Below are 24130 nucleotides of genomic sequence, written 5' to 3'. Positions count from 1 at the left end.
CGTGAATTTAGTCACTCTTTAGATGCATAAATATTATTCATGATTTTGAAAGTTTTTCCCTCATTTCTGTTCGCCTCTTGAAACTCACCTGCCACTACTGCCCTCTTGTGGTATAAACTAAACGTACACTGTACTTTAACATAAAAACAAATGTACGGAACACATTTTGCTTTAGAAAATGAACCTTTTATCAGGGACTTTCAAACTCTTGTTTTTACAACCATTAATTTAGGAGCTGAGATTGGATAATTTCTCGCACAAATGTGGAACTCGAGAAAGCGTCCCGTAAAGATGACGACATGAGCATTTATAGCAAACTTTAAATACGGAGGCAGCTTTTTGAGGATGGCAGCTCATTTCGCAATTGAAAATAAGCGACTGGACGTCGTAGAGCAATAACTTACAAAGTGCATCAAGGTGTCTCTCTTTTATTTTATGTATTGGGTGTTTTATTGCAGGGAGGATAACGTGGAAATCAGATCAGGGTGTGGGGGTGAGATGCAGGTAGACTACCAGCAGGTGCACGCGAGGCCATCATTCTGCATAGCGACGATGACGTCAGTGGACCATGGACCAATCAGACGACAATTCCATACTTCCTCTTTGAGACTGTGTATAAGTCTGGGGCAGGAACACATAGCTTTGTTCATTCTGCGCTGTCTCTGCTGACCCAAAACTCTGAAAAATGTGTAGACTCCTCTGTCAGGAATAAATTGGTGGGCTTTCAACACGCCGTTATAATTGTAGTTCTTTCACGAAAACGAACACGCGTGGAACCTCGGGAGTTGATAGGTGATATTAAAACACAGGTTCCTTGAATTCATATATTTGGGTCGCCAAAACATGATAGTGATAAATGTTTACGGCTAACAACACGAGGCACTGTAACTGTTGATACATAGTGACGCAAATAAATAGTGTGTACAATGGCACGTAAAGAGGCGTCTTCTTATCTTCGATCGTTCCACTTTGCCTCATCCAATGCGGCGACGACACCAACCTACAAGTGGCGTTCACCGCATCTTTGTCTATGCTAGTTTGTCCTGTAAAGATGACATCACTGAAAAGTAGTTTTTTCCTTTCTCGTCATCGTGTTTCATTTGACTGATGTCGGAACTTTATAGTCCACTATCGAAACATCTCCATTTCGTGATGAGCGATTCTCAACACACACGGCCGCATTCAGGCCACAGGAGGGCAGTAGTGACGCCGTTCAAGGACACAAAGTCGTCGAAGAAGAACGATCTCGCTAGGCGGGACAGACAAACCGTGTCAACATAAACACCAAGTTGCTTGACTTTTTTTTGACTTTTTTGAAACATGAGCTCATTTGCGGGTCGAATGAGGGAATATCCGCACATTTCTCTCGATCGCTTCGACCACGAGAACTTGCACGCGCGCGCCTACTTCCTGTCGCACTGTCACAAAGGTGAGCTAGGCGGCTAGCTGTTAGCGCACCTGACATTGAACTGAATCGTATTTTTCCACAATGTTTGCCGTCAGATCACATGAGGGGGATGAAATCACCCAAGATGAAGCGAAGACTGCAGTCCAGGTGATTCCAGTGTAGTTTATCTTTGCTGCTGAAGGGAATTCGAACGGCGCGACCGCCACATCATCGGAAGCTGTGTGAATGATTTGCGGATGTATTCTGTTAAGGACGTAATATAATGTCAATGTCCAATAGATCATGGAACCTTCAGTCGTCCTTACCAACGTGCATTCAATCAGCTGCCCACCAGAGTGCAGGTTCACTGAATGACACGCCTTGTTTATTTGAGCGAACTCCTTTTATACACGTCAGAAGGTTTCCTTCTGACTGTTCAGTAGAAAGTTTTGATATATGTTCAGCAGAAGGTACCTCCGGCCTCGGATGTTTTGGAAATGGAACTTAATAGTTAAAGAAAGGAACATAGCTTCATGAGTCCAAAGAGAACAATCCAACAATTCAATCCGAGTCCATTTCGGAATAAGGCTGCGAAACAATCAAATGTGGCCAAAGTGAAGCTGCGTTGCGCTCTGGTTGACTGATGTTTCTTTCCAGCCGTCGAGTCAAACTGTACTGCTCACTGGTGACCAAAGAACTTTTGCTGAGCAGCCGCAGGCATCTCTTCTGGGAGGAATTCATTGTGAGACTGTTTTTTTTTTTCTTTTTTAAATACATATATACTACACTAAACCCTTGTAATTGGATTGAAATATACGACGAGAGTAATTCTTTTTGAGATTTCCAGTCAAGCCCAAGCGGGATGACGCGAACGCTGCAAGCAAGGCAGGTGCGTTCAGGGTGCTTTTGCAACCCGGGAACTCGCATGCACACACTGTGCCGTCCGGCACACGAATGGCTTTTCTTTTCTTCGATGATGATGATGATGATGATGTTTTTATGACCGTGAGAAGCCAACATTGGAGTCATGATGAAATTGTGAAGGCTTGGCAAAATATAGCCCAAAAAAAAAAAAAAAAAAACCCCCACACAATATCAAATGAGATCCAAACGGCGAGGGCTGTTTTCTCAAGTGTTGTGGCGTGTGCTGCTTCAGGTTCCCTTGGAGCTGGAGAGCCCCACGCAGATTTCGCTGGTGGACGAAACGTCGGGAGAGGTGCGCACGGCTGACGTTCTTCCAGACTCGGAGAAAAATAATTCACATCCAAATATGATGAGAGCGCCCTCGTTTCTTCCGTTTCTTGTGCCATCTGGCACAACTGAGGCGGGCCGAGATGGCAAAATGACTTCAAGTATTACGCAATCAGCCGCGTGTTGGTCGGATTCTTCAGGTCGCGTACCTTCCGTGGTACCGGGCCTTCGAATGAACAAGAAATCGAAGAGACGAGGGCGCTCTCATCGTTTTGCCGTGACCGTACGAGCTGGTTTTTCTCCGCGCAGAGCGAAGAGCTGACGGTCACGTTGCTCCCCGCCGGGCACTGTCCCGGCTCCGTCATGTAAGTGGCGCCGACGTAGTCGCCGGCAATTGGCGGCGTCAGCTAGTCCACGAGCACCACCGCCGTGTGTGCAGGTTCCTGTTCGAAGGCGGCTGTGGAAACGCGCTGTACACGGGAGACTTCAGGCTGGCCTCGGGCGACGCGGCCAGGATGGAGCATCTGCACTCGGGCGGCAGGTGCGTCTCCACGCTGGTCCTCCTCCTTCCTCTTCTACTTCCCGCGGTCACGTGATGGCGTTTGCCGGCAGGGTGAAGGACATCCGGAGCGTGTACGTGGACTCCACCTTCTTCGACCCGCGCTTCTACCAGATTCCTTCTCGGGTACGCGCAGAACAAAGTTGCAAAAACGCATCTCCCCTTTGTTGTTTATTGGCTTCATACAAAGTACAATAATCACATTTGATAGTGAAAAAGACAGAAATGGAATAAAAAAACGATTTTAGAATTTTCCACATCATCCTAATAATAGATGGGACTTTTCATGATCATTAACTCACAGCTCATCGAGTCATCATTTCGAGATCTCGTCCAACTTCAAAAGAAGACATTTGCAAACAGCTGCTTTGACTTTGGAAAACAAGCAACATTTTTGCAATTTTCGATGTTGTGGACCAAAATGAATCATCAATTTTTGTTTTGGGTGAAAGGGATGGAAATGTAAAAAATGTGATTGTATTTGACTCATTGATTCATCGAAGCAATAATTGACTGATTAATTGAGTATGAAAATAATCGTTAGTTGCAGGCAGACGCATCAACACGAGCTTTGGGAAACTCGATAGAACGACGGAAATGTTCGCCTTGTTGTTTTTCTTCTTCGCACCGTGATGTCATTCACGCGTGTGCCCGCAGGAGGCGTGCGTGAGCGCCATCTTGCGTCTGGTGGGAGACTGGATCGCTCGTAGCGCTCGTCACGTGGTTTGGCTCAACTGCAAGGCGGCGTACGGCTACGAGTACTTGTTCACCAGGCTGGGGGAGGAGTTCAACACGCGGGTAAACGCAAAGAAAACACCTCAACAAAACGTTGAAGTCGCATGCCTCAAAGGCGCGCGCCTGCCATCCCCGCGCCCTCAGGTGCACGTCAACAACTTGCTGATGTTCCGGAGGATGCCGGAGATCCTGAGCTACGTGACCGGCGAGCATCGGACGCAGATCCACGCCTGCCGGCACCCAAAGGTGACGACGCCGCGGCGCAAAGACGACGTGCGCCTCACAGGCCGACTTTGTTTGTGCGCAGAACGAGGCGAATCCCCGTGGCGACCGGCTGCCGTGCGGCCGCGCGTCTCCGGACGCCGCCGACCTGCGCGTGCTCAGCATCAAGCCGTCCACCATGTGGTTCGGAGAGCGCACGCGCAAAACCGACGTCGTCGCCAGGTAACGGCCGCTCTGACGCTTCTGATTGGCTGAGATGCTTTGGTCGTCTTCTGTTGTTTCGGCAGATCAGGAAGCAACGCCTTCCGAGCCTGCTTCAGCTTCCACTCGTCCTACTGCGAGGTCGGTTTCCTTCCCGACCGCACGCATGCGGGGATTGCGCCCATCTGACGAATTTCTGAATTCAAGTTTCTGAGTGTTCATTTTAATCATCAATATTTGTTTACCTTCAAAATATTAGGTTTGAAAAAAATGAAATCTCTCCAAAAATATGTAAACTGAGATGACAGCAAAAGGCGTTGGGATAGAGGTGACCGTTTGGGTAACCACGGCGGAACCTCTTTCGATTCCTTGTTGGAAATGGAAATTCAACTTGAAACAACAAAAAAAGGAATGCGGAAGACGCAGCGTCACGCGTGGCTAACGTGTCTTTCGGCAAACCGTTTCAGATCAAAGACTTCCTGTCCTACCTGCGACCCGTCCAGGTGTTCCCCAATGTGGTCCCGATAGGGCGCACCCTCAGCGAGGTCACGCGCATGTGAGTCGGGCGCCTGACGGCAACTCCCAAAAGCTCAACCGGCGTGACAAGCGTCCAAATGTTCCGGCAGGCTCCGGACCGTGTGCAGGAAGCCGCCGCAGGAGAACTTCACATACAGACCACTGGGGGTGCTCAAACGCAGCGCCGCCACGACGACGCCTCACGGTGAGACGTGCGCATCAAAGACACACACGTGCCAGAAAGACTCCTCAAAATCACGCACCGCAAGCACACGTCTCAAAAACGCCTCATTTTGTCTTGTCAGATTGGGACAGCGACAACGACCTCTTTGACGCCAGCGCCGCCGCTCCGCTGAGGAAGAAGCCGACGCCGAGCCGTGGCGTCCCTAACGGTGCGGCCGCGTTCGGCTTCCTGATAGCGCGCGCGTGCTAATTCCTCTTGGCTGTTCGACAGAGCCGGGACCGTATGCCGTGGCGCCCCCTGCCCCCACGGAGGACTCACTGCAGCCCGACCCTCGCGACGACAACGACAAGAACGACCGCACGGAGCTCAAGTACAACTACGTGGACTGCACCGAATCCAACGACGACAGCGAGGACGACGAGGGGAGTGAGGAAGATGAGGAGAGCGGGACTAAAACGTCCACCCAAACAGGAAGCGCCTCCGTCGAGCTGCCCAAATGGGAGGACTTCTTCACCGTGGAGCCGCTGCCCGACAGCCAGAACAGCCAATCGCAGCCCTGCTCCGCCCCGAGCCCCGCCCCCACCAGGCTGGCGGGCTCGCAGACGCCCGAAGCGTTCAGTGAACCCGAAGACGACGCGGACGACAGCTTCGTCCTCTCGCTGTCCGCTTCCGATTGTTCCTCGCAGAACCGCGACGCAGACGGCGAGGACCGCGGGGCCGGCGACGCGCCGTCCGAGCCGCCGCCCGGGTCCCGGGTGTCGTCGGACTATGAAAAGGGCGCCGCTGTACAGGAAGTTGGCCAGCGGGGAGGACGTTTCCTGTCCTGATTGAACGCTTTCAATCGCCTCCTCGTGATCAAAGCCGCCTTTCTAGTTTGAATCCTCGTATCAAACAATAAAGTTTTTTTAACCTCAGTCAGTGAGCGAGTTCATTCGGGGAGCTGGCAACACCAGAAAACAATTGCAGCGCCTGTCAGAATGAACGAAGAACTGTTTTTGCAAGGGAATTCGCTCGTCGATCCGAGTCGGCACTGACTCGCTGGGAGCTTGACGTGCCGCAAAGACACATCGCTAACACACTACAGGACACATGCCACAGACGCACACAACAAAGATGCCACAAAAGTCAGCCCGGTTTGTGCTCGGCAAGGCTGATGTGTTCCCGTGGAAACGCCACGCTCAAATCTTGTGCCGTCAAGCCAACACACAAAGAAAAAACAAAAACAAAAATCCTTACTGGCTTCTAACGTCAAGTTTGTCGTCGTTCCCGCGGTGTTGAGTCCCACCTTGCGCGTCAGCCAGTGAGGGTCTCGAACGCCAGCGCCGTCCAGAGCGCGGCGAGCGCACACGTGGACGAGCCGTCGGGCGCCGAAGACCAAGAGGACGCGGACGAGAGGATAGGGACGGGGTCGTCCGTTGCCGCGGCGACACGACGCAACAGGAAGTCACGCGTCAGGGCGGTGTTTCGGTCCGGGCCGTACGGGACGGAAAAAGTCTCGGTCAGAAGCTCGTGACCGGGATGCGTCACCTGGGAAAGAAAAAGGCGCGAGGGTGCGAGTTCAACCACAGGAAGTAAGGATGTGTGCGCGCGTGCGCGTTTACCGTGAACGTGTATTTCCCCGGCAGCAGCAGTCTGTAGTATTCGCCGTGTTTGTCCGTCCTGAAAGGACACACGTTGCGGCGGCCGGCCACCTCCACCACGGCGTTCTGCACCGTCGCTCCCGACTCGTCCAACACGCGCCCTTTGACCCCTGAGCGCACACACGCGGCAGGTGACGGCGACGTCCGACCCGCTCGCGCTCCGGTTAGCTTAGCGCACCGCCGCCGCGCTCACCCAAGTGGACCTGGCGGACGAAGGCCAGGAGGCTCTTCCTGTTGTGCGTCCACAGGACAGGAAGTTGGTGGGCGGGGGGGAACTTGCAGCAGGACACCTCCAAGGTCACCTCCAGACACTGAGCCCACACGTAGTTGTAGTCCTGCATGCCGCCTGCACACGTGCATCAGCCCAACATTTTGCACACCGATCAAAGTCAGCAAAGGTCTGATGATGGGATGTCTCCAAAGACGGTGTCAGTGATTATCTGGTGGTGGGCGGTGTGCTTAAGGGGAACAAACCCCCCTTGTTCATTTTTGGGGGGATTGCAAGAATACATTGTATGTGGCCAAACACGCTATTCTGATCTGGATTGCGTTCGTTGAATACGAATTCAACAGATGAAGTCATCCGTTTTCGTCCATCTCGGGGGGCCGCCATGTTGGGCAATATCGCCCTCTGCCGGCTGGCCACCGACATTAACGTCACGACCGAACCCGTCCAACATTTTAGCCGACACCCGTGTATGAACAAAATTGGATTATGTTTGTCTTCAAATGATCACGCCATCGACACACCACGGTGGGTCCGCTAACCCGTTTACCGTGTTTGGTCACATGACGCAAGCGACACAGCAATTGACGCTGATTTTGACGGCCAGCAGAGGGCGAGATCAACCGACGAGATGGGCGAAAACGGATGACTTCATCTGTTGGATACTTATTTCCTGAACGCAATCTCAATCAGAATCGCCTCTTGCGACCTTATACGACATTTTTTGGTTTGTTTCGGTCCTTTTCAGAATGACGATCCTTCTTAACATCGCGACTTGATGTCCATTACGGCTCGACTGATAGGGATTTTGATGCCGATTCCAATATTTGTCAGAAAAATGTTCTGATTACCAATTAATCGACCAATTAATTTCCAAAAAATGTAGACTGAATATCAATTCTTTTTTGGTCCCTTCACGCTAACGAATTCCAAACAGAACATTTGACTGTTTTCCACAACTTTCTCCTTGAGCGCAGTGGTCCCCAACCACCGTGCCGCGGACCGGTACTGGGCCGCAAGGCATTTGGGAGCCGGCCCCACAGACACACTGACCTGTGAGCGGGTACCACTGGTATCCGTTGGTGATGCCCTCCTTAAAGGGTCCCTGGTCTCCACAGCGCCCCCCCTGGTGCATGTTGGCGTGGTTGCGCGAGTACACCTTGGCCAGGTGAATGAAGACGTCGTCGTCGGGCGTGAGGCTCGCCTGGCCCACCAGCTCGCCGCCTAAATGCACACATTAGTCGACCGCGTGCGCTGGCGAGACGTGCGCACGCGTACCGCCGTTACTGTTGTCGTAAGCGTAGCTGGCCACCAGGGCGCCGCCGTGGAGGTTGGCCGAGAGGACGAACGTCTCCGTCTTCAACCAGCCAATCACAGCCTGGACCTGCCAGAACACGCACACGCAGTTAAGAACAAACACACGCACATGCACATACTTGCATACACGTGCCACACAAACGAACACACGCACAAAGACGGAGTTAAACAAACGTGTGACCTCAGCCTCTCTGCTGGCGGCGTCCACGTCGGCCTGCCCCCGCAGGCCGGCGAAGGCATCCGGGAAATTCCTGTTCAGGTCCACTCCGTTACGGTTGAACCTGACACACACACCCACGCACTCGCACAATTAGACACACGTGCTTGCTTTGCAGCATGTTTCCTGTTTATTGATTTTTGTGTCTGCAGTTGAGCATCACAACACAACACAACACAACACAACACACACTCTCTGTCACGTGTGCACGGTGGATCAAATGTGTTCAGTTGTGGTGTTGTTTTGAAACCTGTAGTTCAGCTGCAGTGATGATGTGTCACCAGTAGAGTGCAGCAAAACAACAAGAGGACATTCTGAAGATCAATTCAATTTTGTGTGTGGTGTGTGTCTGTGGGCTAATTGTTTGTGTGTGTGTGTGTGTGTGTCTGTGCTTATGCGTCTGCTGTGTGTGTGTACCTTCCCTGGCTGAGGTGACAGTTGGTGTCAGCCTGGTCAAATCCGTCCGGGTTCATGGTTGGCAGGAAGTGGATGCGCGTGCTGTTCAGTATCTGTATGGACCAGGTCTCGTTGCCACGGTAACCACGCACCAGGTCATCCACTAGCTGGAGAAGCAGCTCGCGGCCCAGAACCTAAAAACAAACACACACACACACACGATTGGGATTTTGCTTGTGATTGGCCGAAGAGGGCCTCCATTACAGGTCACAGCGCCACCTGCTGTCGTGGAGTGGGAATGCGCGTTTGTGTGTGGATGTTGTCGTGCGCTCGTGGTTATGCAACTGGGATGCGCACAGGAAGTGATGTCGTGAGTCAGCCTGGCAGCGAGAGGATGAATGGAAAAAGAATGAACGAGGGAGGAAGACAAGAAGGGCGGGAACGGTAAAACAACGAGCCGACGCACGTTGGGACGGAACCGGCCTCCGGCCTTCTGGCCCGTTGCCACGGTGACTGTTTAACACACATGCACAAAAGTGTCGCTATTTGTGTGGTCACGTTCCATGCATGTGTGTATGTTACACAATTGTGGATTTTGTATGTTTTGGGTTTGGGTCTCACATGAAGTGTCAGTTGGCCCCGCCCCCTGCCTCTCTCAGCCAATCAGCATCAGACAAAAGCCACACAGACTGACACAAAGACGACAACCTCAAACACGCGCACACACACATCTTTCGTTGACCAACGGGAATGTTGGCGTGCTGCCAATCAACCGACGTGACAAGTGAGAACGCATGATTGACAGCTGTCAACGCTCACATGATGAACTTTGACACGCACGCGACCTTCAAATCAGGGCAACGGAGTGTGTGTGGGCTGTGTGTGTGTGGATTTGTGTCTGGATGTGGCAATGTGTGTTTAGTGTGTGTGTGTCTCCTGCGTGTAAAAAGTTGTGTCTGTGTATATAGTATGCTTGCGTATATAGTGTGTGTGTTTGTGTATAGTGTGTGTGATGACAGAGACAGGAAGTTGTGAGTTTTGTGATTGCAAAATGTCGGCAGACAAAACAAGCGTCGCACGCTTGTTGAGCCTCTTGGCAAAACAGGAAGTCGGCGCCCATTCCCACCCGAGCGTCAAGTCAAAAACGATTGGTTGTCGCGGCGCCTCAGAAATCAAAAGCGCGCTTAGCTAGCACGTTAGCTTCTAACAAAGACACGCGCCGTTACGCAACGACGGTCAGGTATTAACGAGGGTCCGCTAAGCTTTGTTGTTGGCCGGCTCCTGGTTACCATGGTAACCACTCTCTAATCACTTAGCATTCATGCTAAGGTTAGCCTAGAACATGTTGAACTTTTCCACATGTGCCAAATTCCTTCTGTTAATGTGTGTGTGTGTGTACGTATTGAGTGTTAAGGTCTTTTTCTGGAAGTTTTCTCTGAGCCGCCACACTCCACTGACCCTATTTATTTATTGTGTGTGTGTGTGTGTGTGTGCCCAGGCATGACTCATTTATTTAGGGACAATTCCCTTAAATTTCACGTGGTCGCCATTGTTACCAGACACTGCTTCTTGTGTGTGCGTGTGTGTGTGTGTGCGCGCGTGTGTGACCAAACCTCATTTCCGTGCATGTTTGCCACATACTTGAACTCAGGGATGCCAACAGTGTGATGGCGGGGGCTCAAACCCAAAGCCAACACCCACAGCTGTTGACCTGCCACACACACACACACACAACACACACACGCGCACAGACGCACACACACAGAGCTAATCTGAGTTAATCCAGGACACCAACTGTCTTGTTTCTAGTGTGTGCGCATGTAGACAAGTGTGTGTGTGTGTGTGTGTGTGTTCATGATGGTTTGAGTGTGTCTGTTGGTCTGATTATGTGTGTGTGTGCGTGAGAATGGCAAGATTAGGATGTGGCGGATTGGATTAATTGGAGTTTACAGTTCGGTTACACGATCGCACAAACCATAGAGACGGCGTGACGGTCGCCACGGTGACGGCCACCTGAGACCCGAGCCGTGTGCGGGCGCGCGTACCTGCGACCGAGCGTCCGATGCTGTACAGGTGCGCTATGTTCGGGTTGGAGGCGTTGACCCGGAGGAGGTAACTCGCTACCTCGCCGTTGCTATGGTAACGAAAATCCAGCATCATGGCAGCGGGGGCGAGGATGAGGAGGAGGAAGGAGGGTTGTGACATGCCTGCGCAGCAAGAAAACACAAAACAATCGTCAGGTTACGATTTCCACTTTCCGCCTCTCCCGGCGGACGGTCGATATCGTACACGGCGTGGACACGCGAAGGCGGGACATGCGGTCAACAGAGAGCGGACAGAGCAGACGCAATAGCTGACACGCGCAGTCGAAATTGCGGACAGGAGATGCGCTACACGCGGTACGGGCAGTACAAAGTCCAGGCAGAAGGCAGGAGACGCGATCGAGGTCGTAGACGTACGACAGCGGAGATGCGCGAGACGTTTTGGCTTCGGCGTGACGTGTGCGACCGATGTACATGTTGGAATGAAGTCTTTTCCCCCCCAAGATGCGACATTTTAGCACGACGACGGCAGACGCGATCAAGTGAACGACCAACGATGAGCAGCCGTCATCGCACAGGAAAAATGCGGATGAGCGGCGGAACAAAAGGGCGACTTAAAACGAAAATCATCTCGGCGCAATTTGAAGTGGAAAAGAACTTGAAAAGGATCGCGTATATTTCCAGGCCGATATTTCCATGTCCTTGAATATCGGACATTCCTGCATTTGTACTTTGACGCAGATTTTTTCTTCCTCGTGTCGCGCACCAGGCGTAGCCGCCACAAACGTTTTGCGCAGATTTGCTGGAATCCGACTAAACGCATCGTCCTACTTTACGGCTTGTTTATATGTCCAAATGAATAAGATGAAAACCCTACACGGCGGCCTCCGAACTTTGCACAGCACTAAAATAATTTTCGTGTCATTTATAGGAGTCTAATTTACAAAAGTCTCTTTACATTTTGAAACATGTTTATAAAATGACAACTTTTATACACACAGGTCAAAGTTATGAAAAAGTATAGGAACAAAGTGTGACTATGACTATAAAGTAAATTTTTGGACAGACATCAATCGCATTTTTGATGGACCAGTCAAGGTGAAATCAAATCCATCTATGTTGTATTCATTTGTTTGGGTTAAATTGTCAAAAGAGACGAAGGACATTTTTACGAGTCTTCTCGGAGGCGACTGAAACCGATTTTTGGGTGCAAGAACAACTTTTGACAAAGTCGAACCGAAACACGCGCGCACACCGCCTGCGAGTCTTCGAAAAACGTGACGTCAGCGAAACGAGCAAAAGCGCCTAAGTGACGTCACGCCGCCGTAGCCGTTACCTGCGCGCGTCCTCAGCCTGTCGACGTCTACGCGAGCCTGCGACGGAGACGAGCGAGCGCGCGCGCGCTCCTTCTGCGCGGCGGCACGGGGCGAGGGGGCGGGGAGCCTGCAACGCCACGCCCCCACTCGAGCGTTAGCCCCGCCCGCAGCAGATGTTTCGAATTCAGGCGAAATGCGCCCGCTTGCTGCTTTCGGTGCTATCGGAGCAAAGTGCTGGCACAAATATGCCTTCGTATGCTTTGCTGCTCCCAAACTACTCTGTGTTTCCGGTGCATTTGTCAGCAGGGACGACAACTTGGTGTGGCCAGGATGTTCCCTCGAGCGGCTTCCTTTCAAGCAGCAAAAGCTCCCCTTCGCAACTCTGCAGAGAAATCAACGGAATAGAGCTCAGTGAAGCAGGAACAATGCATCCGCTAATAAAGATGCACTTTATTCTTGGCATTTATCTGTTCTTTATTTTTCAACCAACGTTCAGGCTGCAAACTGTCTCGCTCCTACTGGAACTCACTTGTCGTTGAGTTTCTTCTTCCGTGGCTGCTAGCGACTTGGTGGGCGTGGATCATTTGCGCCCCCTGCGGGCTGCTGGAAGTAGTCACAGCTATGAGTTCCCTCCGTTTTTGAATTATGATCTGTATTCTCGCGAGACTGTGCCAAATATCAAATACGTTTATCAGGAATTATTAAAAAAAAATAATTAACTTGAATAGATTACACAATGCATGTTGTTCCATCCACATTTAAAAGAAAAAGAAAAAAAACACCAAAGACTGTTACACCAAGACTGATGTCATGTATCTTTGACTTCATTTCATTTTTCAAATATATATTCCATCTCAGAATTGTGTCGACTGAAAACTGTTAATGGACATTTCCGCAAAAATCCATGAGATGTCAAAAAACGGAGAAAGGAATGGGAATACAAATCCATCTTGTTTCCTTTTCCACAAGACGCTAAAGCAAATAGGAACAAGAACAGAAGCAAAGCTCCAGGAAAAAAAAAAAAAAAAAAAAAAAAAAAAAGAATACATGCGGCATTCATCCCGTTCGGAAAGCTGGAGGACGACAACAGAAAAACCTGGCAACGAGAAAGCAGCGGTGTGAATTCAATTTCTATTTGAGGGATTGTCATCGGTCAAAAGAAATCAAGTTCTCTGTTATTTCGCTATTGTCAACCGACTCGAACTGAACTGAACCAATCCAACTCGTTGGGCGTGGATTGGATCCACTGCGCCCTCTGCGGGTTTCTGGAAGTAGTGACACCTCTCCGTCGATAGACACGTTGAGCAGGTGTTAAACAATAGAGCCGTGATTGATGACGCTGTGCCGCATGTTGTTATTCTTCCCTGATGACTTTTTGATTTCTTGTGTGACTCATGTCACCATGCGATACAACTCGCCAGCCTTTATTCCTCAAGTGACCTGTTTGGAAGACTCACACATCAACATCATCATCATCATCTTTGTCATCATTCGCTAAATAAGCAGGCATCTGTTATTCGCTGAAAAACTCACCTAATTGCTGTTTTGAAGCTCAGGCCAAAGCAATAAAAGGTTTTTTTTGGCGCCATCGTGACATCAAGATGCAATGTTGAGGAGTTTCATTTTGACAAAAGTGGTGCTTTCGTGTCATCTTGTGCTTTCTATAGGAAATTCAATTCATTACAAATAAGAGCATAAATTATTATTCCAATCAAATCGATATGTTTAACACGTTTAGATATGTTGGTCTTGTTCACGAGTGAGGGAAGAACGGAACGGGAGATCGACAGGCGGATCGGTGCGGCGTCTGCGGTGATGCGGACTTTGTATCGGTCCGTTGCGGTGAAAGGCGAAGCTCTCGATTTACCGGTCGATCTCCGTTCCTACCCTCACCTACGGTCGTGACCCAAAGGACGAGATCCCGGATACGAGCGGCCGAAATGAGTTTCCTCCGCAGGGTGTCCGGGCTCTCCCTTAGACAACGGGCGAGAAGCTCGGTCATCCGGGAGGAGCTCAGAGTGGAGCCGCTGCTCCTCCGCATCGAGGTGGCCGGGGCATCTGATTCGGACGCCTCCCCGGTGAGGTGTTCCCGGCACGTCCCACCGGGAGGAGACCCCGGGGACGACCCGGACACGGCGGAAGAGCTGGATGAAGTGGCTGGGGAGAGGGAAGTCTGGACTTCCCCGCCGAAGCGACTGACCTCGGATGAGCGCTAGAAAATGGAGGGATGGAGATATGCTTCACTTTTTGGGGGTCATTTCCACTCATAGATAACACTATCAAACAGCATGACTTATTTGATGATGACAAAGGTTGGTTGTTTTTTTTCTCACGACGTCACAAATTTGATTTTGCGCAGTTTTTTTGTTGGTTACCTCAAACAAGTCAAGTTGGGCAACAAAGTTGTCCTCACGACCCTCCTCCTCATCCTCCAGCGGAGCAACAGCACAGCCTGTGGGGGGCGCTAGCGGGACGACAACTTGTCATCAAGGAGAGCTTTTATGGACTTACACGCACGCATGCGCGCACGGGGCGGAGGCCAGGCCCTCAGGCTGCCGTGGCGACACGGACTTTGGCTTGACGACGTTTGTAAGACGCTCACATGGTTAATCAGTTATTTGGCTGGTGAGTTCTTTCATCAATTGCTTGGTGATTTAGTTAGTTTTAGTTCTTTTGGCAGTCAGTCAGTCAGCGGGTCGGTTAGTTGAGTTAATTGTCCGGCTCATTAGTCGGTCAATGAGTCCATCAGTCAGTTACTTGGTTGGTTATTTAGCTTTTAAGTTATTGGTTAGTAAGTCGGCCAGTTAGTCAAGTCAGTCAATTCAATCAGTTCGTTCGTTAGTCAGTCAGTCGGTCGGCGAGTTCTTTCGTCAGTTGTCGTTCAGTCATTTCGGAAACCGCAGGGAAGACACCTACTTAAGTAACCGCAGACGGCTGTAACTTAGCGGCGATGTCAGACTGCTGACCGGCAAAGTCACAGTCCTGCCTCGCGGACCCGGAAGTAGCCGCCACGCCCATGTTTGCAGTGCGCAGGGGTGCAAACTGGGGGGTTGTAAAAGATCAGACTTTGGCCTCTTATCAGACATCAGGCGAACATGGAACTATGGAGGCTTTGGTTTCGATGTCGAATGCTATTGCACTGCGTACCGTGATGGGAAACGTCGACCTACTGCCTGTCACTACGTCTGTTATTCGATCTCTTTACTAAGAAAATCAAACTGTGCAAAGTATTTTGTCTTCAAAAGGTTTATTGCGAGGTTTTCTTGAAATCAAAATGAATTATTTTGTCCCGCAAAAGTACCTCATGAAGTGACCAGTGAGTATCGAGCAACAAGAGGAAGTAAGAACACGGATCTAACGTCATGATGATTTCTGGGAACTCTGCTGTTCCGCGTCACGTCAGCCAAACGACTTCCCATAAGTAAGTCCATAAAAGTTGTCGTAAACAGATCCACAGATCCAACGGTCGCCTGGGCCACTTTTCAGGCAGAGGACGTTCGACGGCGAGTGAGCTCATCATCAGCAGACTGACTCCATGAAGGAAGGATGGCGCTGGACACCGAGTGCAAGGAGCTACTGTTGGAAACGCTGACCGAGCTGTCACAGGACAACTTCAAGGTCTTCAGGTTCCATATGCACCTGCCCGAGAGTGTAGATAAAAAGGCCCACCCCGTGGACATCGTCAACGAGCTGGAGAAGAAGCACGGCAAAGACGCCGCGAAGGAGACCGTCAAGATCCTGGAGAAGATCAAAGAGTACCACCTGGCCGAGAAGCTGCGCATAGGCATGTTGCAAATAAAAGGTGAGGCGAACCTCACCGAACATAAAAGTGGCTTTTGCGGGGGGATTTCAGAAACTAGGTTACGTGAACACTCTGAGGAGGGCAACCTTGAGATAAGGGAAAACGAGGATGAGTCAAAGAAAGTCTGAGCCAGTCACCATGGAACTCGAGAGTTGAGGGTTAGACTCAGTTTGTTGAACCTCCTTTCTGCAATAAACCCCAGGAGGAGCTCATTCCATCCTGGAAGACGAGCGTACCCTCATGTTTGCGTGAGTCTGAGTCTTCAACAAAGTTCTTGTCTTCAGCATTTGGAAACTGTGCTTGTCTTGTGCAGATTCTGCCCGTGGAAAGAGTACCGCCAGGAGGAGGATGGCCTCCGGCTTGCATAGAAGAAGTAAGTCTAGCTCAGCACAAAAAAATATTTCCTTCCTAATCTCATTCGAGTTTATAAGAGTTGATATAGTTTATAAGAGCCATTGGAATTGGAGTTGATGAAGACGTTTCATCTTGAAACGAAAAGGATTCTTCTAAATTTTAGGTGTGGAGCGCTCCTATTCATGTCTCTGATGGGTGTTGTTGGTGCCAATTGTGGCTGGCGAATGACCATTGTTTTGAATAAAAACCAGTTGGTCACCACTTTACCCACGGAGCGAGACAATCTTTGGTGGGAAATTGTTTGAAGCTTGCAGACATAAATAGCCATGAATTCAAAACTGAAGAAGCATTTTGGATTAAAGAGGAAACGTTTTCAACAACCAAGACTCCAGAGTCCAGGCTCCCCGCAGTACGTGTATTCGTCAGGCCATTAGCATTTGGGGAGCTACCGTATAAAGATTCGTATGCGGCCCTCCTCGGGGTCAGATCTCAGAAGACTGCGCAACGTTGTATCTGCTATCTGACCTCTTTGCAAAGAAAAACTGTGCAGCCTCTTTTTCAGATGTTCTGTGGATTAGAGCCAGTGATTTTCTTTGTGTCACCATTATGTTCCTTCAGGTACCATCTTGTCTGTCGACAACGATCGGATCGCCAAATTCAAGCGGGAGCTCCAAAACAACCTGCGGAGTGCCTATATCAACGCTCCCGAGGGCAATACCGAGCCCTGCGAGCAGCTGTGTCTGGCGGACATCTACACGGATCTGTACATCACCCACGGCGCCGACGTAAGTCCGACCCCGGAGCACGAGGTCCTTCAGATGGAGATGTGTGGCGTGGCCAAGAAGTCTATCGAACCATGTGACATCTTCAAAAGCGCCAGCGGGAAGCCGCAGCCTATACGCATTTTGCTCACCGTCGGCTTCGCTGGGATTGGAAAAACCTTCCTGGTCCGCAAGTTTGTGCTGGACTGGGCTCGTAGAAAAACCAACAAGGACGTGGACTTCATATTTCCCTTCACCTTCCGTGAGTTGAACTTGGAGAAAGGGAAAAGCTTTTCGTTGGCAAAGCTCATCCAATACTCCATCCCCGAGACCGAGGTTGTGAGCGAGGAGTTGCTGAACATTCTATTTGTCAGCTTGAAGGGGTCTGGGAAACATAACTACGAAAGCAGCAACATCAAGATTTTGTTTGTGCTGGACGGATTGGACGAGTGCCGCCTCAAACTGGACCTGAGCAACAAGACGAAGGAGGACCTGGACGTGACCAAGGCCTACCCTGTGGAGGTGCTCCTGGCAAACCTCATCACGAAGAACCTGCTTCCCTGCGCCCGAATTTGGATCACCACACGGCCTGTGACGGCGCACGACATCCCGCCCAATCTCATCGACAGCAAAACAGGGGTGAAAGGATTCAGTGCCTCCCAGAGGCTGGACTACTTCAGAAAGAGGTTCCCAGATGAGGAGTACATCATTAAGCACATCCAGAAATCTCGCACCATCTTCATCATGTGCCACATGCCCATCTTCTGCTGGCTCACCACCACAGTTCTTCAGGATTATTTGGACAAAGGGAAGTCCAGAGAGCTGCCTAAAACCCTGACTGAGATGTACACGGAGTTCCTTTTTTATCACCTGGATAAGGCCAAGGAGAGACTGACGACAAAGAGCATCAAATACGTCAAAGCGCTAGCAAAACTGGCATTTGACCAGCTGATGAAAAAAAGTCAGCTCTTTTACGAGACAGACTTGCAGAACAGCGGTTTTGATTACCTCCGAGCCGCAAAACACTCTGGAGTGTTCACCGAGGTGCTTAAGAAGGTACCTCCACTGAAGAAAAACCAACAGGTCAAGATGTTTCAGTTCATCCATCTGACCATGCAGGAGTATCTGGCTGCTCTGTACGTGATGATGAGCCTCTTCCACGACAACAAGAACGTACTAGCCCATTCGGAGCAGTCACTGGAATGTCTTGTCATGTTTTGTAAGCAGAAGCCAATCACTCAGGTCCACGATATTGCGATCCAAAGAGCCGTCAAGAGTGACGGAAACCTGGACTTGTTCCTGCGCTTCCTGTTGGGCCTTTCCTTGCAGTGCAACCAGGACACCCTCTGTGAACTGCTCAAGGTTCCGAAGCACAATGAGCACAACAAGTCAGACACGGTCCTGCTGATCAAGAACACAATAATGCAGAACACTCCAGGAAAGAACATCAACTTGTTCTACTGCCTAAACGAGCTGAAGGACAACTCCCTGCTGGAGCAGATCCAACAATACTTACGTTCAGGACGTTTGTCCACCGACATCGAGGCTCTGGACATGTGGTCGGCCCTGGTCTTCTTTTTACTGACCTCCGACGAAGCCATGAATTGCTTTGACTTTAAGCAGTACTGTGCATCGGCGGTGGGGCTCTCGATGCTGCTGCCAGTGGTCAAAGCTTCTCAAAAATCATTGTACGTGCACTAAAGTCAGCAGGCATCATGTTTAGCTCGCTGTGACATCATCTTCCTGCTCATCTTCTCCAGGCTAAATGACTGCAACCTGAGCGAGAACAGCTATCACCTGCTGACCTCCGTTCTCAGCTCACCATCCAACCTGAGGCATCTGGATCTCAGCGACAATGACCTGTACGACAGGGGGGTCGAGATCCTCTCGGACGGACTGGCGAACCCACATTGCATCTTGCGAGTCCTCAGGTAATGTTCTCCTCCAGATCTTCAGTGGTTCCTGTTGACCAATCAATGGAATCACCACGGTTATGAGCCCAGCAGAAGGACAACAACAAAAAGTCCCTTCCGGCGGAACCTTCAGGGCTTTGACCGTGTTCCTGTCCTGACTTCTCTCTCCTTTGTTGCAGGCTGTCAGGCTGCATGATCACGACGCCAGGATGCGTTTCATTGGCCAAGGCTCTCGAGCTGAACCCCTCCCACCTTGAAGTGCTGGACCTTAGCTACAATTACCCGGGAGAGGAAGGAAAGAGGATCTTAAAGGAGGCCCAAATGAATCCCAGCTCCAGCCTGAAGACTGTCAAGTAGGATCTAAACGGTGCTGATCTTCAGCGTGTTTGTTCGTGTTAAATTCCGACACTTTGCCTCTTTCTTCAGCCTGGATCACGGCGGCAAAGAACGTTTGATTTCCGGCTTAAAGAAATGTGAGTCGTTAAAATTGTTGATAACGTCAGACTTTACAGACAAAAGTTGAGTCCTTCTTGTCTTGTTCAGATCTTTGCAGACCCACGTTGGACCCCAACACGGCTCACAACTGCCTCCAACTGTCCGACCGCTGCAAGACGGTGACGGTGGCGAAGGAGGACCAGCTATACCCCATAAACCCGCAGAGGTTCACCCGCTGGCGTCAGGTTCTTTGCAAGGACGGACTGAGTGAACGCTGCTACTGGGAGCTGGACTTGGAGGGGAAGGTTTCCATTGCCGTGACGTACGAAAGGATCCGGCGGATCGGGGAGGGTAACGATGTGTGTCTGGGAGCCACAGAAGCTTCCTGGGCGCTGCTGTGCGACGACAACGCCACCTACGCGGTGCGCCACCGGGACAGGACGGTGAACCTCGAACCCCGCCCCTCCCCGGAGTCGAACAAGGTGGCCGTGTTTCTGGACCATCCCGGTGGCGCGCTGTCCTTCTACAAAGTGACTTCGGAGGGGATGATACTCCTCCACGCCTACCACACCTCCTTCACGCAGCCACTTTATCCGGCCTTCGGATTTGGCTTCGATAACAGATATGACGGTTTCGGAAACTCGGTATCGATCGGTGGGGAAAGTGTGCCCATCTTTACCCGCATCTAAAGCCCGTTCTGCGAAATAAGCGCAACACGTCCTCAGCACAACCGCAAAGCGCAAACGGGTCTTCACGGAAATGTGTTCCCATCGTCACAAGTTCAGGAGGCAACACACCAATAGGAATCAGAAATTAGATTCATTCATAGCAACACAAGGAAAAACAGCCGTCAGTACCAAACTGACATGATTCGATGCGATGCGATGTCATCAGCATGGGACACATTTGGGTCCTGCGATGAACAGCTACGACAGCAGAGGGCGCCCTTGTCCCACTCACCGCAGCACTGAACGAGTTGAACTCAATGGGAACTGCGAAAAGAATAGTTGAGCGACAAATCCGTGCCATCTTCCGAGGCAAAGTGTGTGACATGCTCATGTAATGAGACACGTTTGTGGGATGCAGTTTTAGTTTAAGGTTGAGCCTGAGTTTTTTTTTTTTTTTAATGCAGCTCGATCGAAATCATCCACATGATTACGCACCTCGGTGCGAGCCGAGCACATATCACACGAATTCTAGTTATTATCCAAGTTTCGCTTTGATTCGATGCGAAATGTTTTTCCATTTGCATACATTCTTGGTTGTTGTCATGTCAAATGTGGGTGTTTTGTGAAATGTGAAGAACAACAAACACATCAGTCATGGTTCAAGTTGGACAAAGCACATCAGTTGGCATGAGCGGTGACATTTCCTGCATCATTAGCCGTTTGTCAGCACATTAAACATCCGGTAACCCCGCCCACTCCGTTATCTGGGCCGCGCCGTCGAGGTCCAATTAGGAAGACCGACGACGCGACACCGCGCCATCAACAGGCCAATCGGCTCCTCCCATCACAGCCGCTCGCAGAGCACACAATTGCGTGCTGATGCCATTTATGTTGTGAGCAGAGTAACAGGAAGTGTTGTCCATCTTTGAAGAGACCCTCAACTCTTTTTCTTTGGCTTTCCTCAACTCCTCCCTTTTCTTTGTCATCTTAACGACGCTCGTTCATCATTACTGGCGTTTAACGGTCAAATAATTGTGTCGTAATCATGATTCATATTTCATCAGCGCGGCGGGGCGAGACCGGAAGTGACGTCAGCGGGCAGGAGTTGAGACGTTTGACTTTGGAAAAGTTACTGCTGTGACGGCAACTGTCACAAAGGGGACGAGCGCAACGACAGAAAATGTCATTATAGTCGGAAAAGGTCCAACTTTGCTGCTTCATTATCGTGAAATATGCTCACGCGAACACACAGTGCGCTCTCTGTAACCGCGGAAACCAATCAAACATTAAGGTGTTTATGATTTCGCTTTTTCTTTTTTTTTTTTAATAATTCACAGACAGGCACGCAAAACCCCACACACGCAAACACACTGACATGCACCAATACACTCACTCACACCACGGAGCCAAGTGATGAGAGGAACGCTGCGCTGCATTCAGGGTCTGCGGAAACAATCGCCCATCAAGTGTGCCTGCATGTGTAATATTTACAAACATTTGCAAACAGTGTTTCATAAGGTGTCCTGTCGTGAACCAAACAATGTTCACTTGTTTCAAGCTCATTTTTACTTGAAATAAGACAAAAAGTTTGCCAGGGGAATACGTTTTTTGTTTTTTTTCTAATACTCCACTGGCAATTTTTTATTATTGTATTTTTTACGTGATGCATCCAATCTTAATTAGTTTTGAGTTTTTGCAGGGCATGTCCACGGAAAAAAAAAAAAAGTCATAAGATACTTCACGGAGACATTTCATATCGTACCAGATCCTCTTTGCTATTCAATTAGCTCGTGATAGCTCCAAGTGTCGAATTAGCTTCTCAGTCCGCAGCATTAGTGGCGACACGAAGCACGGCGCAATTCAAGAGGCGGCACGAAAGCATCGCCGTGTGCTCAAGTGTCATTTCATTGACTGCGTCAGTGTTGGAAATCAAGCATTACCTGCAAATATGTGGAGCCTTTCGGAGTATATTGAAGACGAGCAGCCCAGGTGCCTCCGTGGCGGCCATGTTGGAAAGGTCGACGTTCCCTTCAAAGCAAAGCATGGACATTGAAATTAAGTCATAACTTGAGTTTTTTTTCCTGTGCTGTGCTATCGCCACAGAACATTTTTCTTTTGCTTTAAGCTGTTGCCTTGGCAACCAGCTACCACACTATCAGGAAATTACACTTTCTCTCTCCACCTTTTTTTTCTTATGCTGCCGTCTTTTCTGAAATGGAAGAAGCCATTTTTCGAATGCTAACAATGTGTTCCGCCCTCCATCATCATCATCATCATCATCCCTTTCCCCCTGTCAAATTCTATAAATTTACACATGCGGATTTTTCTTCCGAGTCCTTCATTTACCTCCTTTTCCACTTATTCCTCCCCGGTGAAAAAAACAAAAAGAAAATGTGAACAAGAACACTTACAGAACGCACCGATAGCCTTTAACCTGTTGCCTAAACAAAAATGCAAATATTCAAGACGTTTAGTCTGCTAGCCTGTGGCCTATTCACATGAAGCTTCCAAGTTTAAGGCATATTAAGCTAACGAGTAGAAATAAAGTTTTGAACCTTCGGAGAAAAAGTTCTCCAGTCCAGGTGACCTCATAGCATTTAGCCTGCTAGCATGTTGACCGCCGGTGTGTCCAGCTGGCTCCACAGCTGAAGCACATGAACGCAAACAAGTGCAATCGAAGCCCTCGAAAACAAAACAAAGTGCAGACACTGACAGGAGAGGGCGCCATCTTGTTACCCACTTTGCCAGGCGATTGACTGTTTCCAAAATCGATATGGAAGGGGCATTTTCCACATAAACCTCATAAACAAATATATTTGATGTTAATCTGAGGTTATCATCATGGCCAGTTAGTCAAGGAAAATACGTTTTTGCCCCAGATTTGTCAGAATTTCGTCAAGAACATTTCCGTGCGACAGTCATTAATAGCTTACAGCTTCGATATTTGTTATTTGGATGTTTCTATTACATCAACCTTTGAATGGTGGACGCAGTTGCAGCCTGAATCAAAGTATCAGTGTGTGAGATTCCGACATTGCATCATCACAAATATCTGCATAGATGGATTAATTCACCGTTACCAATTCTCTTTTCAAGCTGGGTAACAAATAAACAAAAACAAAAAACAAGTAACACTGCTAATAGATTGAATTGGATAGTTCCTGTATGAGCACAACTTTTGCTTTCTATTTTGTGCAATGTACTTCTTGTACGAATGTAAGAAGAAGAAATGTAATTACGGCTTGCATGCTATTTACATTATACACTTATATTTCCTACATCCACAATTGCTGCCGAAACGAACATTTCCCCATTGTGGGACTAATAAAGGTGATATTATATGACAAATATTTTTGATTTATAATAATAATAATAATAATATACTTTTAACTTGCCCACCTTCTGAAGTGACGTGTGCGTACTAATTCAATTCCGGTTCAGACGCGGCGTCCTGTGTGGACGTGTTATTTGCTATTACATTATATTTCCAAACATGTATTAATTGGCCTGTTATTTTGTTGTTCAAAGTTGGTGACTCGGCACGAAAACGCCGTTGCAGCCAGACAGACCTACGTGGCAAGGGTATCGTTTCACCCAATCACTCATTTCTATGTTTTATGTTGCTTGTAACTATAGCTTAGCAATTAGCAGGCGTCTTTTGCGATCCACTCCTCGTCCTCCCTTCAAGACAACGTAAACGATACGTGTAAGAAGCAAGCGAAGAAGTGTAGCTTATTCGCTAGCACGGAGGCGATGATCGGTGACTTAAAATGCGTTGACACCCCATGCAAAGAGAACCTTCGCCTGCGCGGCGGAAATAAAATAGCGTGCACCGAGCAGCTGTTCAATGTGGACGCGATGGTAATGTCAGACAATGATCCCCCCCAATATCCAGAACAATCAGTGTTACGGCCGTAACAAGTCAACGTTCGGCGATACGGATGTTCCGTAACATTTGGCAGCGCTTCCATCAGGAGTGGCCGTTCGTTGGCAATCGCACAAAGCTTTTCAAAAGTATGGTTTTTGACACAAAATGCATTTATTATTC

At 49.4% G+C, this 24130-nt stretch overlaps 3 protein-coding genes across 10 annotated transcripts; 2 read left to right on the top strand and 1 right to left on the bottom strand.

The window, feature by feature from the left end:
* Positions 1–418: 418 nt before the first annotated feature.
* Positions 419–5909, top strand: dclre1c (DNA cross-link repair 1C, PSO2 homolog (S. cerevisiae)). Of its 4 annotated transcripts, none has more exons than XM_061761733.1 (15): positions 420–1429; positions 1504–1555; positions 2045–2129; positions 2235–2276; positions 2544–2603; positions 2888–2943; positions 3018–3119; positions 3191–3263; positions 3795–4118; positions 4180–4316; positions 4382–4436; positions 4763–4851; positions 4922–5016; positions 5117–5203; positions 5266–5909. In XM_061761733.1, the coding sequence occupies exons 1-15, from the start codon at positions 1321–1323 to the stop codon at positions 5820–5822; spliced, it is 1923 nt and encodes a 640-aa protein (XP_061617717.1). In that variant the 5' UTR covers positions 420–1320; the 3' UTR covers positions 5823–5909. The 4 variants fall into 4 exon arrangements, with proteins under 4 accessions (XP_061617718.1, XP_061617717.1, XP_061617719.1 ...); XM_061761735.1 differs by lacking the exon at positions 2235–2276 and having other exon boundaries at positions 422–1429; positions 3795–3935; positions 4017–4118; XM_061761734.1 differs by lacking the exon at positions 4382–4436 and having other exon boundaries at positions 419–1429; positions 3795–3935; positions 4017–4316.
* cpm (carboxypeptidase M) lies at positions 3296–23144 on the bottom strand. 2 transcript variants are annotated; one of them, XM_061761769.1, is made up of 14 exons: positions 22023–23144; positions 13683–13810; positions 12679–13589; positions 12170–12531; positions 10837–10998; positions 10405–10502; positions 8813–8985; positions 8333–8459; positions 8140–8245; positions 7915–8085; positions 6829–6981; positions 6597–6745; positions 6232–6522; positions 3296–3911 (listed from the first exon to the last, which is right to left on the bottom strand). In XM_061761769.1, the coding sequence occupies exons 5-13, from the start codon at positions 10994–10996 to the stop codon at positions 6289–6291; spliced, it is 1371 nt and encodes a 456-aa protein (XP_061617753.1). In that variant the 5' UTR covers positions 10997–10998; positions 12170–12531; positions 12679–13589; positions 13683–13810; positions 22023–23144; the 3' UTR covers positions 3296–3911; positions 6232–6288. The 2 variants fall into 2 exon arrangements, with proteins under 2 accessions (XP_061617753.1, XP_061617754.1); XM_061761770.1 differs by having other exon boundaries at positions 8360–8459.
* On the top strand, positions 14638–20745 carry LOC133471786 (protein NLRC3-like). Of its 4 annotated transcripts, XM_061761724.1 has the most exons (8): positions 15422–15570; positions 15636–15951; positions 16265–16324; positions 16924–18754; positions 18827–18997; positions 19159–19332; positions 19406–19452; positions 19523–20745. In XM_061761724.1, exons 2-8 carry the CDS (start codon positions 15696–15698, stop codon positions 20101–20103), a joined length of 3120 nt encoding a protein of 1039 aa, XP_061617708.1. In that variant the 5' UTR covers positions 15422–15570; positions 15636–15695; the 3' UTR covers positions 20104–20745. The 4 variants fall into 4 exon arrangements, with proteins under 4 accessions (XP_061617709.1, XP_061617707.1, XP_061617708.1 ...); XM_061761725.1 differs by lacking the exons at positions 15422–15570; positions 15636–15951 and adding an exon at positions 14638–14774; XM_061761723.1 differs by having other exon boundaries at positions 15413–15951.
* Positions 23145–24130: the final 986 nt, after the last annotated feature.

The sequence above is a fragment of the Phyllopteryx taeniolatus genome, chromosome 22, assembly GCF_024500385.1.
Source record: "Phyllopteryx taeniolatus isolate TA_2022b chromosome 22, UOR_Ptae_1.2, whole genome shotgun sequence".
NCBI lineage: Eukaryota > Metazoa > Chordata > Actinopteri > Syngnathiformes > Syngnathidae > Phyllopteryx > Phyllopteryx taeniolatus.
This window is presented reverse-complemented; position numbering and strand designations above follow the sequence as displayed.

Excerpts from the sequence above, each read along its gene's own strand:
- dclre1c (XM_061761732.1), top strand. The coding sequence starts at position 1,321 with ATGAGCTCATTTGCGGGTCGAATGAGGGAATATCCGCACATTTCTCTC. Across the intron at positions 2,277-2,543 it reads GAACGCTGCAAGCAAGGCAG|GTTCCCTTGGAGCTGGAGAG; the intron begins GTGCGTTCAGGG and ends GTGCTGCTTCAG. Across the intron at positions 2,604-2,887 it reads TGGACGAAACGTCGGGAGAG|AGCGAAGAGCTGACGGTCAC; the intron begins GTGCGCACGGCT and ends TTCTCCGCGCAG.
- cpm (XM_061761769.1), bottom strand. The coding sequence starts at position 10,996 with ATGTCACAACCCTCCTTCCTCCTCCTCATCCTCGCCCCCGCTGCCATG. Across the intron at positions 6,982-7,914 it reads CCAGTGGTACCCGCTCACAG|GCGGCATGCAGGACTACAAC; the intron begins GTCAGTGTGTCT and ends GCACGTGTGCAG. Across the intron at positions 6,746-6,828 it reads CGTCCGCCAGGTCCACTTGG|GGGTCAAAGGGCGCGTGTTG; the intron begins GTGAGCGCGGCG and ends GTGTGCGCTCAG.
- LOC133471786 (XM_061761723.1), top strand. The coding sequence starts at position 15,696 with ATGGCGCTGGACACCGAGTGCAAGGAGCTACTGTTGGAAACGCTGACC. Across the intron at positions 18,755-18,826 it reads AAAGCTTCTCAAAAATCATT|GCTAAATGACTGCAACCTGA; the intron begins GTACGTGCACTA and ends CATCTTCTCCAG. Across the intron at positions 19,333-19,405 it reads TCCAGCCTGAAGACTGTCAA|CCTGGATCACGGCGGCAAAG; the intron begins GTAGGATCTAAA and ends CTCTTTCTTCAG.